This window comes from Coregonus clupeaformis, chromosome 27 (assembly GCF_020615455.1).
Source record: "Coregonus clupeaformis isolate EN_2021a chromosome 27, ASM2061545v1, whole genome shotgun sequence".
Taxonomy (NCBI): domain Eukaryota; kingdom Metazoa; phylum Chordata; class Actinopteri; order Salmoniformes; family Salmonidae; genus Coregonus; species Coregonus clupeaformis.
In genome coordinates, this window is record NC_059218.1 from 43,118,807 (window position 1) to 43,133,570 (window position 14,764).

The 14,764-nt window shown below is 43.0% G+C and overlaps 1 protein-coding gene across 1 annotated transcript in view; it reads right to left on the bottom strand.

Moving 5' to 3' along the window:
- Positions 1-14,764, bottom strand: part of proser1 (proline and serine rich 1) — a 41,886-nt gene that overhangs the window by 24,579 nt on the left and 2,543 nt on the right. Inside the window, exons 3-4 of the mRNA XM_045207952.1 lie at positions 12,136-12,204; positions 9,305-9,399 (exon numbers count right to left, since the gene is read on the bottom strand). Of these exons, the coding sequence (XP_045063887.1) occupies positions 9,305-9,399; positions 12,136-12,204 (164 nt within the window). The remainder of the gene's footprint in view (positions 1-9,304; positions 9,400-12,135; positions 12,205-14,764) is intronic.

Sequence of the window (14,764 nt, forward strand, 5' to 3'; positions counted from 1 at the left end):
ACACATACAGTAGGAGGATCTAGTTACTCAACACATACAGTAGGAGGATCTAGTTACTCAACACATACAGTAGGAGGATCTAATTACTCTACACATACAGTAGGAGGATCTAGTTACTCAACACATACAGTAGGAGGATCTAGTTACTCAACACATACAGTAGGAGGATCTAGTTACTCAACACATACAGTAGGAGGATCTAGTTACTCAACACATACAGTAGGAGGATCTAGTTACTCTACACATACAGTGGGAGGATCTAGTTACTTAACACATACAGTAGGAGGATCTAGTTACTCAACACATACAGTAGGAGGATCTAGTTACTCAACACATACAGTGGGAGGATCTAGTTACTCAACACATACAGTAGGAGGATCTAGTTACTCAACACATACAGTAGGAGGATCTAGTTACTCAACACATACAGTAGGATGATCTAGTTACTCAACACATACAGTGGGAGGATCTAGTTACTCTACACATACAGTGGGAGGATCTAGTTACTTAACACATACAGTAGGAGGATCTAGTTACTCAACACATACAGTAGGAGGATCTAGTTACTCAACACATACAGTAGGAGGATCTAGTTACTCAACACATACAGTAGGAGGATCTAGTTACTCTACACATACAGTAGGAGGATCTAGTTACTCAACACATACAGTAGGAGGATCTAGTTACTCAACACATACAGTAGGAGGATCTAGTTACTCAACACATACAGTAGGAGGATCTAGTTACTCAACACATACAGTGGGAGGATCTAGTTACTCTACACATACAGTGGGAGGATCTAGTTACTTAACACATACAGTAGGAGGATCTAGTTACTCAACACATACAGTAGGAGGATCTAGTTACGCAACACATACAGTAGGAGGATCTAGTTACTCAACACATACAGGAGGAGGATCTAGTTACTCAACACATACAGTAGGAGGATCTAGTTACTCAACACATACGGTAGGAGGATCTAGTTACTCAACACATACAGTAGGAGGATCTAGTTACTCAACACATACAGTAGGAGGATCTAGTTACTCAACACATACAGTAGGATGATCTAGTTACTCAACACATACAGTAGGAGGATCTAGTTACTCAACACATACAGTAGGAGGATCTAGTTACTCAACAAATACAGTAGGAGGATCTAGTTACTCAACACATACAGTAGGAGGATCTAGTTACTCTACACATACAGTAGGAGGATCTAGTTACTCTACACATACAGTAGAAGGATCTAGTTACTCAACACATACAGTGGGAGGATCTAGTTACTCAACACATACAGTAGGAGGATCTAGTTACTCTACACATACAGTAGGAGGATCTAGTTACTCTACACATACAGTAGGAGGATCTAGTTACTCAACACACACAGTAGGAGGATCTAGTTACTCAACACATACAGTAGGAGGATCTAGTTACTCAACACATACAGTAGGAGGATCTAGTTACTCAACACATACAGTAGGAGGATCTAGTTACTCAACACATACAGTAGGAGGATCTAGTTACTCAACACATACAGTAGGAGGATCTAGTTACTCAACACATACAGTAGGGAGGATCTAGTTACTCTACACATACAGTAGGAGGATCTAGTTACTCTACACATACAGTAGAAGGATCTAGTTACTCAACACATACAGTGGGAGGATCTAGTTACTCAACACATACAGTAGGAGGATCTAGTTACTCTACACATACAGTAGGAGGATCTAGTTACTCAACACATACAGTAGGAGGATCTAGTTACTCTACACATACAGTGGGAGGATCTAGTTACTTAACACATACAGTGGGAGGATCTAGTTACTCAACACATACAGTGGGAGGATCTAGTTACTCAACACATACAGTAGGAGGATCTAGTTACTCAACACATACGGTAGGAGGATCTAGTTACTCAACACATACGGTAGGAGGATCTAGTTACTCAACACATACGGTAGGAGGATCTAGTTACTCAACACATACGGTAGGAGGATCTAGTTACTCAACACATACGGTAGGAGGATCTAGTTACTCAACACATACAGTAGGAGGATCTAGTTACTCAACACATACAGTAGGAGGATCTAGTTACTCAACACATACAGTAGGAGGATCTAGTTACTCAACACATACAGTAGGAGGATCTAGTTACTCAACACATACAGTAGGAGGATCTAGTTACTCAACACATACAGTAGGAGGATCTAGTTACTCAACACATACAGTAGGAGGATCTAGTTACTCTACACATACAGTAGGAGGATCTAGTTACTCTACACATACAGTAGAAGTAAGGCTGAACGATTTTGGAAAATAATCTAATTGCGATTTTTTGCCCCCAATATTGCGATTGCGATTTAATATGCGATTTAATTTATTTATCCTTTTTCCCCTACAAAACATAATGAATGATTTAAATATGACCAACACAATAGTATATACATTTAGTGTGAAATGTTCTTTCCCATAGGCTGGGTCTATTTGTTAGAATTAAATTCAAACATGTATGACTTGGAAATAAATGACATTTTTATTGAACTGCTCATTACAGAAACATCTGTGGCTTTGCCACTGTGCATTTAAATAATTTAAACAAAGGCATGAACTTTGTAAACACTGTGTGCAAAAGGTACAGTCTTAAGAAAAAAATAATTTTAAATTGTATGTATCTTACTGCTCCCAAGTCAGTAACATTTCACACAACTGAAACAAGGAATTTGCTTTGAAAATATTTTGTAAAATCAAAGTAAATAAAAGTTATAAATAAAAAATGAGAAATGCACTTTTAATTTAGACAAACTATTTTTTATAAACTATTTGAATATTATAATATAAAATAGATGAGCCTCACTTATCTCAAGTACACAACAATAACACACCACACAGACTAAAGTTCACTACGAGTATGGCACTGCCAGCCATACTGTATCCAACAGTTCTGATCAATAAAATGGACTGTAAGACTCTGGTACGGCTCAGCTGTGCGGCTTGACCACATATCAGTAAGTGCTAGCAAAAAACTCCACCGTTTTAAGTTCCGCGGCGACTTTCTCTTTGCACTTTTTTGTACAGCTCCGGTATGGCAGTCTGACTGAAGTATGTGCGGGAGGGTATACTGTAACGTTTATCAAGCGTATGTATTAATGCCATGAACCCAGGCTTGGTCACCGTGCTGAGAGGCATCATATCTTTGGCTATGAACTCGGTTATTGTCCGAGTGATTTCTCCGTGCCGTTTTGAATTACGTTCATACGGAGTGACACTTTCGAACATTTCTGTCAGTGATCCCTGTCTTGAGGTATTTGGCTTGTCTCGCGCACTGATGCTCGGCATTTTGGTCATACAACTGTCATGCATTGATTTGTGGTATTTTTTAAGTGCTGAAACAGGTTTGTAGTGTTACCCCGTGAAGTAGCAATCGGAGCACGGCATGCTCTGCACAACACCTGACGCTGCTCAGCATCTTCTTTTTTAAAACCAAAATAGTTCCACACCACCGACGTGCTGTTCCTCTTCGATATTAAAGTATCAGCTGTGTCAGTTTCTGACTGTTCCGTCGAGCAAGAGGCCATTGCGCTGGACAGCATGAAAAGTCGCGTCACGTGACCACCTCAAATCGCGCACGTTGCGATTAGAAAATCGCGTTCAGTCAAATCGCGATATTATCGCGAATGCAATTAATCGTTCAGCCCTAAGTAGAAGGATCTAGTTACTCAACACATACAGTGGGAGGATCTAGTTACTCAACACATACAGTAGGAGGATCTAGTTACTCTACACATACAGTAGGAGGATCTAGTTACTCTACACATACAGTAGGAGGATCTAGTTACTCAACACACACAGTAGGAGGATCTAGTTACTCAACACATACAGTAGGAGGATCTAGTTACTCTACACATACAGTAGGAGGATCTAGTTACTCAACACATACAGTAGGAGGATCTAGTTACTCTACACATACAGTAGGAGGATCTAGTTACTCTACACATACAGTAGGAGGATCTAGTTACTCAACACACACAGTAGGAGGATCTAGTTACTCAACACATACAGTAGGAGGATCTAGTTACTCAACACATACAGTAGGAGGATCTAGTTACTCTACACATACAGTAGGAGGATCTAGTTACTCAACACATACAGTAGGAGGATCTAGTTACTCAACACATACAGTAGGAGGATCTAGTTACTCAACACATACAGTAGGAGGATCTAGTTACTCAACACATACAGTAGGAGGATCTAGTTACTCAACACATACAGTAGGAGGATCTAGTTACTCAACACATACAGTAGGAGGATCTACAATGTCTCTGTGTCCTACACGGATGTGTGTGTGTTTGGGTTGGTTCTTCAAATCCTTGTTGGGACCTAAAATCCCCACGAGGATAGTAAAACAAGGAAGGTTCTCCCTGGGGGGGACATTTCCCACGTCCCCATGACGACAAAGGCTATTTTAAGCTTAGGGGGTAAGGGTTACAATTATGCTTAGGGTTAGATTTAGGGTTAGGGTTAGATTTAAGGTTAGGGAAAATAGGATTTTGAATGGAAATAAATGTTTTGGTCCCCACGAGGATAGAAGAACATAATGTGTGTGTGGGTCAGGGTTTCCGTTAGCTGGTAATAGCCAGCTTTTGGCAGATTGTAATCATTTTTTTGTCTATAAATAAAAGCAGGCAAATTGTCCTAAAATAAAATATATATAACATTGCGAAATACAGACTTCTAGCCTATTCATGGATGTAAATACCAGTGGATGTAAATACATTTGCTTATCGGTCTATAGGTTAATTTGCATAATTTAGTGGAATTAAGTTGGTGCGTGCATCACAGTATATTCGTTATGTATCTTAATTTATCACCGTACAGCATACAGATACAGAGACTTGGAGCGGAAAACCTGTCAGACAGCATGAAACCTGCTGCTGCTGCAGCATCTTGTGGTGCTTTCAAGACAACCGGGAACTCTGAAAAACACCAGGTCGGAAATTCAGAGCTCTAGAAAGAGGCCCCAGAGTTCCCTAGTTGGAATTCTGAGTTGGATGACCATTCAAAACGATTTCTCCCCAGTCAGAGCTCGTTTGTCCCCCAGTTCCCAGTTGTCTTGAACGCACTGAAGTCACAAGTCTGAGATCACCGAGTTCCCAGTTGTCTTGAACGCACTGAAGTCAGAAGTCTGAGATCACAGAGTTCCCAGTTGTCTTGAACGCACAAGTCTAAGTGTAATCCGAATGCGAGCGCATTTGCCAACATTTTATACACTCTGACCTAAACTATACAAGTAACTAAAACATTTTCCTCACAGTTTGCTGCACGCACAAAACAAATATTAGCAAGATCCAGGAGGGTATCCTCTGCTGATAGCAAGGCTCTTCATCCAGGAGGGTATCCTCTGCTGTTAGCAAGGCTCTTGATCCAGGAGGGTATCCTCTGCTGTTAGCAAGGCTCTTCATCCAGGAGGGTATCCTCTGCTGATAGCAAGGCTCTTCATCCAGGAGGGTATCCTCTGCTGATAGCAAGGCTCTTCATCCAGGAGGGTATCCTCTGCTGATAGCAAGGCTCTTCATCCAGGAGGGTATCCTCTGCTGATAGCAAGGCTCTTCATCCAGGAGGGTATCCTCTGCTGATAGCAAGGCTCTTCATCCAGGAGGGTATCCTCTGCTGTTAGCAAGGCTCTTCATCCAGGAGGGTATCCTCTGCTGATAGCAAGGCTCTTCATCCAGGAGGGTATCCTCTGCTGATAGCAAGGCTCTTCATCCAGGAGGGTATCCTCTGCTGATAGCAAGGCTCTTCATCCAGGAGGGTATCCTCTGCTGATAGCAAGGCTCTTCATCCAGGAGGAGTTTCTCTGCTGTTAGCAAGCCAAGCTTGACTTTGGAAGAAGCTAACCACTTAGCTAGAGAGCTAACTAGCTACTAAATTAAAATTAAATTAATTAAGTTAGCTTCAGCTGTCAGCTAGCAAGGAAAGTCAGCCTACAAATCGTCTTGCATTGTAAAGTGTTCTAGCCTGTAATGGACATTGTTTTGCGGACGGTAATTAACTGTTTCAACATATCTACATGCCGTGTTGCATTATTCAAGTGTGTTAACTTCTGTGCAGCATGAGTGGAGAGCTAACATGATGCTGCCCAGACTCCCAGTGCAGGCTCAGTGGAGCAGTATAAAGACTTGATCCGTGAGAGACATTTGACAGAAGCACCGAAATTAATAAAAATGTTTAGTACCAAACCGTTTTTTCATGTTCTAGTATCGAGAAAGTACCAAAGTTTCGTTATACCGCGCAACACTACAACAGTGAGTGACTCACAAGGCTCTCGTCGTTGTGTGCTTGGAAACAAACAGCACTAGACTGGGCATTGCCGGTAAGCTCCATAATGAAACTTGACATGACAGGTGAATTGAAGCATGCAATCTTCTTTATCTCTTAACCTACAGCACAAGTTGACTGCGGGTATTTACTTAAAAAGTAGCTACAAATATTATTATTATTATTTTTTTTTAATAGTTTTTCAAAAATAGTTTACACGGTATTGAAAAACCATCCAGTGGCTGTTTCCAAATACCCCGGTATATGGTATGCCGCCCCAGCCTACTGGTAATTAAAGAGCGATTCCCATTCACCATTCAAGTGAATACAGGCAAAGGTAGGAAGGCTTCAGCTCGTCACACACCACTTTGCAATGAGCTGGAGGCAGTATGCATTTTGAAAACATACATTTAAATTGTTTGAAACCTGAACGTTTTACTTCAGATTATGATGCATGTCTGTCTCACCTTGCTTTCAAATTAGGCTAGCCAAAACAATTGTATAAAGACGTCCATATGCCATTGAAACCAGTAGCCTATTTCTCTCATGTTCTATTGTTTTTCAAATCAAACTTTCTTTCATTGCCCAGTAGCCAAAGGCACAACCCTAGTCATATTAGCAACCCACGCTAGTTGTTGCATCTTTAGATCTCCCCTGTTTCTAACAGATATTTTCATCTCTGTCACATGAAACCGTTGACATGTGCAGTGCCCTCTTGGCAATGGTGTTTTCCCGCTAATTGCATTATAGAACGAACATATGGTAGATTGACATAGGCTAGTGATTTTGCTGTTCGTTACTCGTCTCGTCGGCCGAGGAAAAGTAAACAGTGGACAGTTATTCTAGCATCTTCAAAGTGCGCATCCAGAATTTGTTGCATCCTTGAGTTGCATTTTATGTGAAGATGAATGACCATGTGTTTCAGACATAAGGAAGTGGATGGCTGAAAACTTTCTACTTTTAAACTCGGACAAAACAGAGATGCTTGTTCTAGGTCCCAAGAAACAAAGAGATCTTCTGTTAAATCTGACAATTCATCTTTATGGTTGTAAAGTCGTCTCAAATAAAACTGTGAAGGACCTCGGCGTTACTCTTGACCCTGATCTCTCTTTTGACGAACATATCAAGACTGTTTCAAGGACAGCTTTTTTCCATCTACGTAACATTGCAAAAATCAGAAATTTTCTGTCCAAAAATGATGCAGAAAAATTAATCCATGCATTTGTTACTTCTAGGTTAGACTACTGCAATGCTCTACTTTCCGGCTACCCGGATAAAGCACTAAATAAACTTCAGTTACTGCTAAATACGGCTGCTAGAATCCTGACTAGAACCAAGAAATTTGATCATATTACTCCAGTGCTAGCTTCCCTACACTGGCTTCCTGTTAAGGCAAGGGCTGATTTCAAGGTTTTACTGTTAACCTATAAAGCGTTACATGGGCTTGCTCCTACCTATCTTTCCGAGTTGGTCCTGCCGTACATACCAATACGTACGCTACGGTCACAAGACGCATGGCCTCCTAATTGTCCCTAGAATTTCTAAGCAAACAGCGGGAGGCAGGGCTTTCTCCTATAGATCTCCATTTTTATGGAACAGTTTGCCTACCCATGTGAGAGACGCAGACTCGGTCTCAACCTTTAAGTCTTTACTGAAGACTTATCTCTTCAGTAGGTCATATGATTGAGTGTAGTCTGGCCCAGGAGTGTGAAGGTGAACGGAAAGGCTCTGGAGCAACGAACAGCCCTTGCTGTCTCTGCCAGGCCGGTTCCCCTCTCTCCACTGGGGTTCTCTGCCTCTAACCCTGTTACAGGGGCTGAGTCACTGGCTTGCTGGTGCTCTTTCATGCCGTCCCTAGGAGGGGTGCGTCACTTGAGTGGGTTGAGTTACTGACGTGATCTTCCTGTCTGGGTTGGCGCCCCCCTTGGTTTGTGCTGTGGTGGAGACCTCTGTGGGCTATACTCGGCCTTGTCTCAGGATTGTAAGTTGGTGGTTGAGGATATCCCTCTGGTGGTGCGGGGGCTGTGCTTTGGCAGAGTGGGTGGGGTTATATCCTTCCTGTTTGGCCCTGTCCGGGGTTTCTTCGGATGGGGCCACAGTGTCTCCCGGACCGCTCCTGTCTCAGCCTCCAGTATTTATGCTGCAGTAGTTTATGTGTCGGGGGCTGGGGTTAGTTGGTTATACCTGGAGTACTTCTCCTGTCTTATCCAGTGTCCTGTGTGAATTTAAGTATGCTCTCTCTAATTCTCTCGTTCTCTCTTTCTCTCTGAGAACCTGAGCCCTAGGACCATACGTCAGGACTACCGGGCATGCTGACACCTTGCTGTCCCCAGTCCGCCTGGCCTTGCTGCTATTCCAGTTTCAACTGTTCTGCCTGCGGTTATGGAACCCCTACCTGTCCCAGACCTGCTGTTTTCAACTCTTAATGATCGGCTATGAAAAGCCAACTGAGATTTATTCCTGATTATTATTTGACCATGCTTGTCACTTATGAACATTTTTGAACATCTTGGCATGGTTCTGTTATAATCTCCACCCGGCACAGCCAGAAGAGGACTGGCCACCCCTCATAGCCTGGTTCCTCTCTAGGTTTCTTCCTAGGTTTTGGCCTTTCTAGGGAGTTTTTCCTAGCCACCGTGCTTCTACACCTGCATTACTAGCTGTTTGGGGTTTTAGGCTGGGTTTCTGTACAGCACTTCGAGATATTAGCTGATGTAAGAAGGGCTATATAAAATAAAATTGATTGATTGATTGATTGATCTAAAATGTGATTTTCTGTCATTTTGAGCACCGTGGGTGGATGCCCTAATCAGGTTATGCACCGAATGCATATGGGTCCGGTAAATTTCTCAAATGTCTGGTAAATTAAAAATAAATGCCAGTCAAAATGTCCGGAGCCACATTTTCCTAACGGAAACCCTGGTGTGTGTGTGTGTGTGTGTGTGTGTGTGTGTGTGTGGGGGGGGGTTGTAAAGTAGTTTCTTACAGAGCTATGAGTTCCAGAACCACCAGTCTGTCCTTGGAGAAGGTGAAACAGTTGAGGATGTTGGCCACTTTGGTCGTGGGGATGGCAACCATTTTCTGGAAGAGATACATAAAGAGTCAAAAGTCTGATGAATTCATGCAGGCCAGTATTTAGCTAAATATGCACACACAAGCAACAAAGATCTCTAAACTAGGGATGGACATTTCACATGATTGACATCCTGAAAATTGTTCGGATATCCAGATAGTCGAAATTCTAAATAAATAAATATAAATGCTTGACACTCTTGACCAATCAGAATGATGCAAATGCATGTGGTAGATGTAAACAGCGGACATGCTGCTTTCCCCCCCGTAATTTTTGGCATAAAAGCAACAGTGCAAGACAAGGGAACCTGAAAATGGGTAATTATTGAGATCACTACTATCCCAGCCCTTGTGGAGTGGTACCACAAAAGCTGGAATATTTATTGATACAAAAGTTTTTTAAACGTTTTTTTTATGTGTTACTGAGGCCATAATGAGGGGTGCTGCATACATAAGCAAAGACGGGTCCAAATTGTCAGCCCCTAATGACTTCATGGTGTCAAAAGCTAATAAGGCAGCAAGAACTTCTGTTGCCAAAAAAGAAAAACCCTGACTACCATTTCCCCAAGTCACTTGCGATTGACTGATCATCCATGGAGGTCAACTGGAGGCTGTATGTGGGAAGAAGACTGTCTGGCCAAGACCAGTATGACCATGGGAGATAAAATGATGATTAAAAGCATCACAAATGTTAACTTTTCCAGTAATGATGCAGGAACTACTTGCTTAGGCAGGGGAGTAGAGGAATGACCCCGCTTCAGTGAATTAACGGTTTTCCAGAATGTAGAGGATCACTAACAGTCTGCCATATAGTGCTCAGGTTTATTATTATTTTATTTTTTTCTTACCTTTATTTCAACCAGGTAAGGCCAGTTGAGAACAAGTTCTCATTTACAACTGCGACCTGGCCATGATAAAGGTTTAGAACCGTGCCCTACCCTACTCTAAAAACAGCAAAATAATATCCAACGACTGGAGATCAATTTCTAAGAAACTTCTAGGAAATGTATTTTTTAGGGCTGCCCCCCGACTAAAAACAAATCTTGGTCGACCTAAAGTCGACTGTTCTTTCGACCAATCGATTGGTGAACATTTTAAAATGTGTATTTTTCCATATAGACACACCCAGTGTGTTTTAATAAAATCAACTATATGCATTGAGCTTGTCTGATGCTTTAAGCTTACGATTTGATGAAATAAGACAAATGCCTCAAGAGGGTGCCAGAGATTTAGATAATACAATTTTACCTGACCCAACTATTCTCCTCCAGCTCCTGCCGGCTTTCGCAGAATGCCAATTTATCTTACCATTTCTACCGATCTGCCAGTTACGGTTTTCATATGCACATTTTCGTGAAACAGTTTCATTTAATTTCTAATTACGTCTTCATATCTCAAAATCATTGTCATGTGGTTAATCAAAATTCTATCCAAATCCAAATGATAAAAAAATAATAATAATAGCAAACATTTGTATGAAAAATATACAACTGAAAAATCACATTTACGTAAGTATTCAGACCCTTTACTCAGTACTTTGTAGAAGCACCTTTGGCAACGATTACAACCTCGAGTCTTCTTGGGTATGACGCTACAAGCTTGGCACACCTGAATTAGGGGAGTTAATCCCATTCTTCTCTGCAGATCCTCTCAAGCTCTGTCAGGTTGGATGGGGAGTGTCGCTGCACAGCTATTTTGAGGTCTCTCCAGAGATGTTCGATCGGGTTCAAGTCCGGGCTCTGGCTGGGCCACTCAAGGACATTCAGAGACTTGTCCCAAAGCCACACCTGCGTTGTCTTGGCTGTGTGCTTAAGGTCGTTGTCCTGTTGGAAGGTGAACCTTCGCCCCAGTCTGAGGTCCTGAGCAGGTTTTCATCAAGGATCTCTCTGTACTTTGCTCCGTTCATCTTTCCCTTGATCCTGACTAGTCTCCCAGTCCCTGCCGCTGAAAAACATCGGTGGATTGCTGCAGAGATCTTTGTCCTTCTGGAAGGTTATCCAATCTCCACAGAGGAACTCTAGAGCTCTGTCAGAGTGACCATCGGGTTCATGGTCACCTCCCTGACCAAGGCCCTTCTCCCCCGATTGCTCAGTTTGGTCGGGCGGCCAGCTCTAGGAAGAGTCTTGGTGTTTCCAAACTTCCATTTAAAAATGATGGAGGCCACTGTGTTCTTGGGGAACTTCAATGCTGCAGACATTTTTTGGTACCCTTCCCCAGATCTGTGCCTCGACACAATCCTGTCTCGGAACTCTACGGACAATTCGTTCGACTTTTTGCTCTGACATGCACTGTCAACTGTGGGACCTTATATAGACAGGTGTGTGCCTTTCCAAATCATGTCCAATCAATTGAATTTACCACAGGTGGACTCCAATCTAGTTGTAGAAACATCTCAAGGATGATCAATAGAAACAGGATGTACTGGAGCTCAATTTCGAGTTGCATAGCAAAGGGTCTGAATTCTTATGTAAATAAGGTATTTCAGTTTTGATATATTTAATAAATTTGCAAAAATTTCTAAAAACCTGTTTTCGCTTTGTAATTATGTGGTATTGTGTGTAGATTGAGGAGGAAAATGTTTTATTTAATCAATTTTAGAATAAGACTAACATAACAAAATGTGCAAAAAGTCAAGGGGTCTGAATACTTTCCGAATGCACTGTATATTTACGTTTACACAGTCATAAACAAAACATTATCAGAGTTGGCTAATTCATTTAGAGAAATGTTGTTGTTGTCACTCACATGTTGAAGAGCTTTGACAGCTTTGATCTGAGGCTCTGCCCAGGAGAAGTACTTCAGCATGTCCATTACCTGGAGGAAGAAGGGGAGGGGTTAGCATGTCAATTACCTGGAGGAAGAAGGGGAGGGGTTAGCATGTCCATTACCTGGAGGGAGAAGGGGTTAGCATGTCCATTACCTGGAGGGAGAAGGGGAGGGGTTAGCATGTCCATTACCTGGAGGAAGAAGGGGAGGGGTTAGCATGTCCATTACCTGGAGGGAGAAAGGGGAGGGGTTAGCAAGTCAATTACCTGGAGGGAGAAGGGGAGGGGTTAGCATGTCCATTACCTGGAGGAAGAAGGGGAGGGGTTAGCATGTCAATTACCTGGAGGGAGAAGGGGAGGGGTAAGCAAGTCAATTACCTGGAGGGAGAAGGGGTTAGCATGTCCATTACCTGGAGGGAGAAAGGGGAGGAGGGGTTAGCATGTCAATTACCTGGAGGGAGAAGGGGTTAGCATGTCCATTACCTGGAGGGAGAAGGGGTTAGCATGTCCATTACCTGGAGGGAGAAGGGGTTAGCATGTCCATTACCTGGAGGAAGAAGGGGAGGAGGGGTTAGCATGTCAATTACCTGGAGGGAGAAGGGGAGGGGTTAGCATGTCAATTACCTGGAGGGAGAAGGGGAGGGGTTAGCATGTCAATTACCTGGAGGGAGAAGGGGAGGGTTAGCATGTCTCTGTGACCGGTTGTCCTTCATCAACCTTCTTTCTGAATGGCTGTCCTTGATCAACCTTCTCTGTGACCGGCTGTCATTCATTAACCTTCTCTGTGACTGGCTGTCCTTGATCAACCTTCTCTGTGACCGGCTGTCATTCATTAACCTTCTCCGTGACTGGCTGTCCTTCATCAACCTTCTCTGTGACCGGCTGTCATTCATTAACTTTCTCTGTGACTGGCTGTCATTCATTAACTTTCTCTGTGACTGGCTGTCATTCATTAACCTTCCCTGTGACCGGCTGTCATTCATTAACCTTCTCTGTGACCGGCTGTCCTTCATCAACCTTCTCTGTGACTGGCTGTCATTCATTAACCTTCTCTGTGACTGGCTGTCCTTCATTAACCTTCTCTGTGACTGGCTGTCCTTCATCAACCTTCTCTGTGACCGGCTGTCATTTATTTTTTATTTAACCTTTATTTAACTAGGCAAGTTCTTCTTATTTACAATGACGGCCTACACCGGCCAAACCCGGACGACGCTGGGCCAATTGTGCGCCACCGTATGGGACTCCCAATCACGGCCGGTTGTGATACAGTCTGGAATAGAACCAGGGGGTCTGTAGTGACGCCTCAAGCACTGAGATGCAGTGCCTTAGACCGCTGCGCCACTCGGGAGTCATTCATAAAATATGCCATTTAGCAGACGCTTTTATCCAAAGCAACTTACAGTCATGTGCGCATACATTTTTACGTATGGGTGGTCCCGGGGATCGAACCCACTACCCTGGCGTTACAAGCGCCATGCTCTACCAATTGAGCTACAGAGGACCGTTCATCAACCTTTACTGTGACTGGCTGTCATTGATCAACCTTCTCTGTGACTGCAGTCATTCATCAACCTTCTCTGTGACTGCAGTCATTCATCAACCTTCTCTGTGACTGGCTGTCATTCATTAACCTTCTCTGTGACCGGCTGTCATTCATTAACCTTCTCTGTGACCGGCTGTCATTCATCAACCTTCTCTGTGACCGGCTGTCATTCATCAACCTTCTCTGTGACTGGCTGTCAATCATCAACCTTCTCTGTGACTGGCTGTCAATCATCAACTGTTACGTGTGACATGTTTTTCTTTCTCCCAATCTTCCTTTGTAGTGTGTGTGTGGTTCAGAGTGGTTGCTCTGTTTGTGTGTTCTGGTCATTACAGGTGTGCTGAGTTGCGGCTGACGATGGTGGGCGTGGCTTCGGTCCGGAGTCCTGGCAGCTGTGGTTAAGTGACTGATTGACTAGAGTATATGAACTGTTTGCCGTGTGAGCTTAACAGAGAGAGGGGGCACTTTTTGTTTGGCTGTTTGAGGATTTGGTTATTGGTTGTTTTGATGTATCTTTGTTTGTGTTCCAGCCTGTCCACCTGATGTATTCCACCCTACCTGGGTCCTGGAGAAGGGAAAGGTAGTTCTGCCCATGGGTGTACATTCACACGTAGATAACCCACTGTTTTACACACTAGGTTAGCCGGCCGGGTGTCACCCCTGTATTTGTGGTAACAGGTAGGAAAGTGGGTTAGGGCTTAGAGTGTGTTAGGAAGGATTAGGTGTGTAGAAGATGAGGGACCTTTTGTTTATTTTCATTACTTGGACCCCGTTCCCAAATATTCCCTTCTCTTACCTCAAATCAAATCAAATTTTATTGGTCACATGCGCCGAATACAACAGGTGCAGACATTACAGTGAAATGCTTACTTACAGCCCTTAACCAACAGTGCATTTATTTTTAACAAAAAAAGTAAAAATAAAACAACAACTAAAAAAGTGTTGAGAAAAAAAGAGCAGAAGTAAAATAAAATAACAGTAGGGAGGCTATATATACAGGGGGGTACCGGTGCAGAGTCAATGTGCGGGGGCACCGGCTAGTTGAGGTAGTTGAAGTAATATGTAC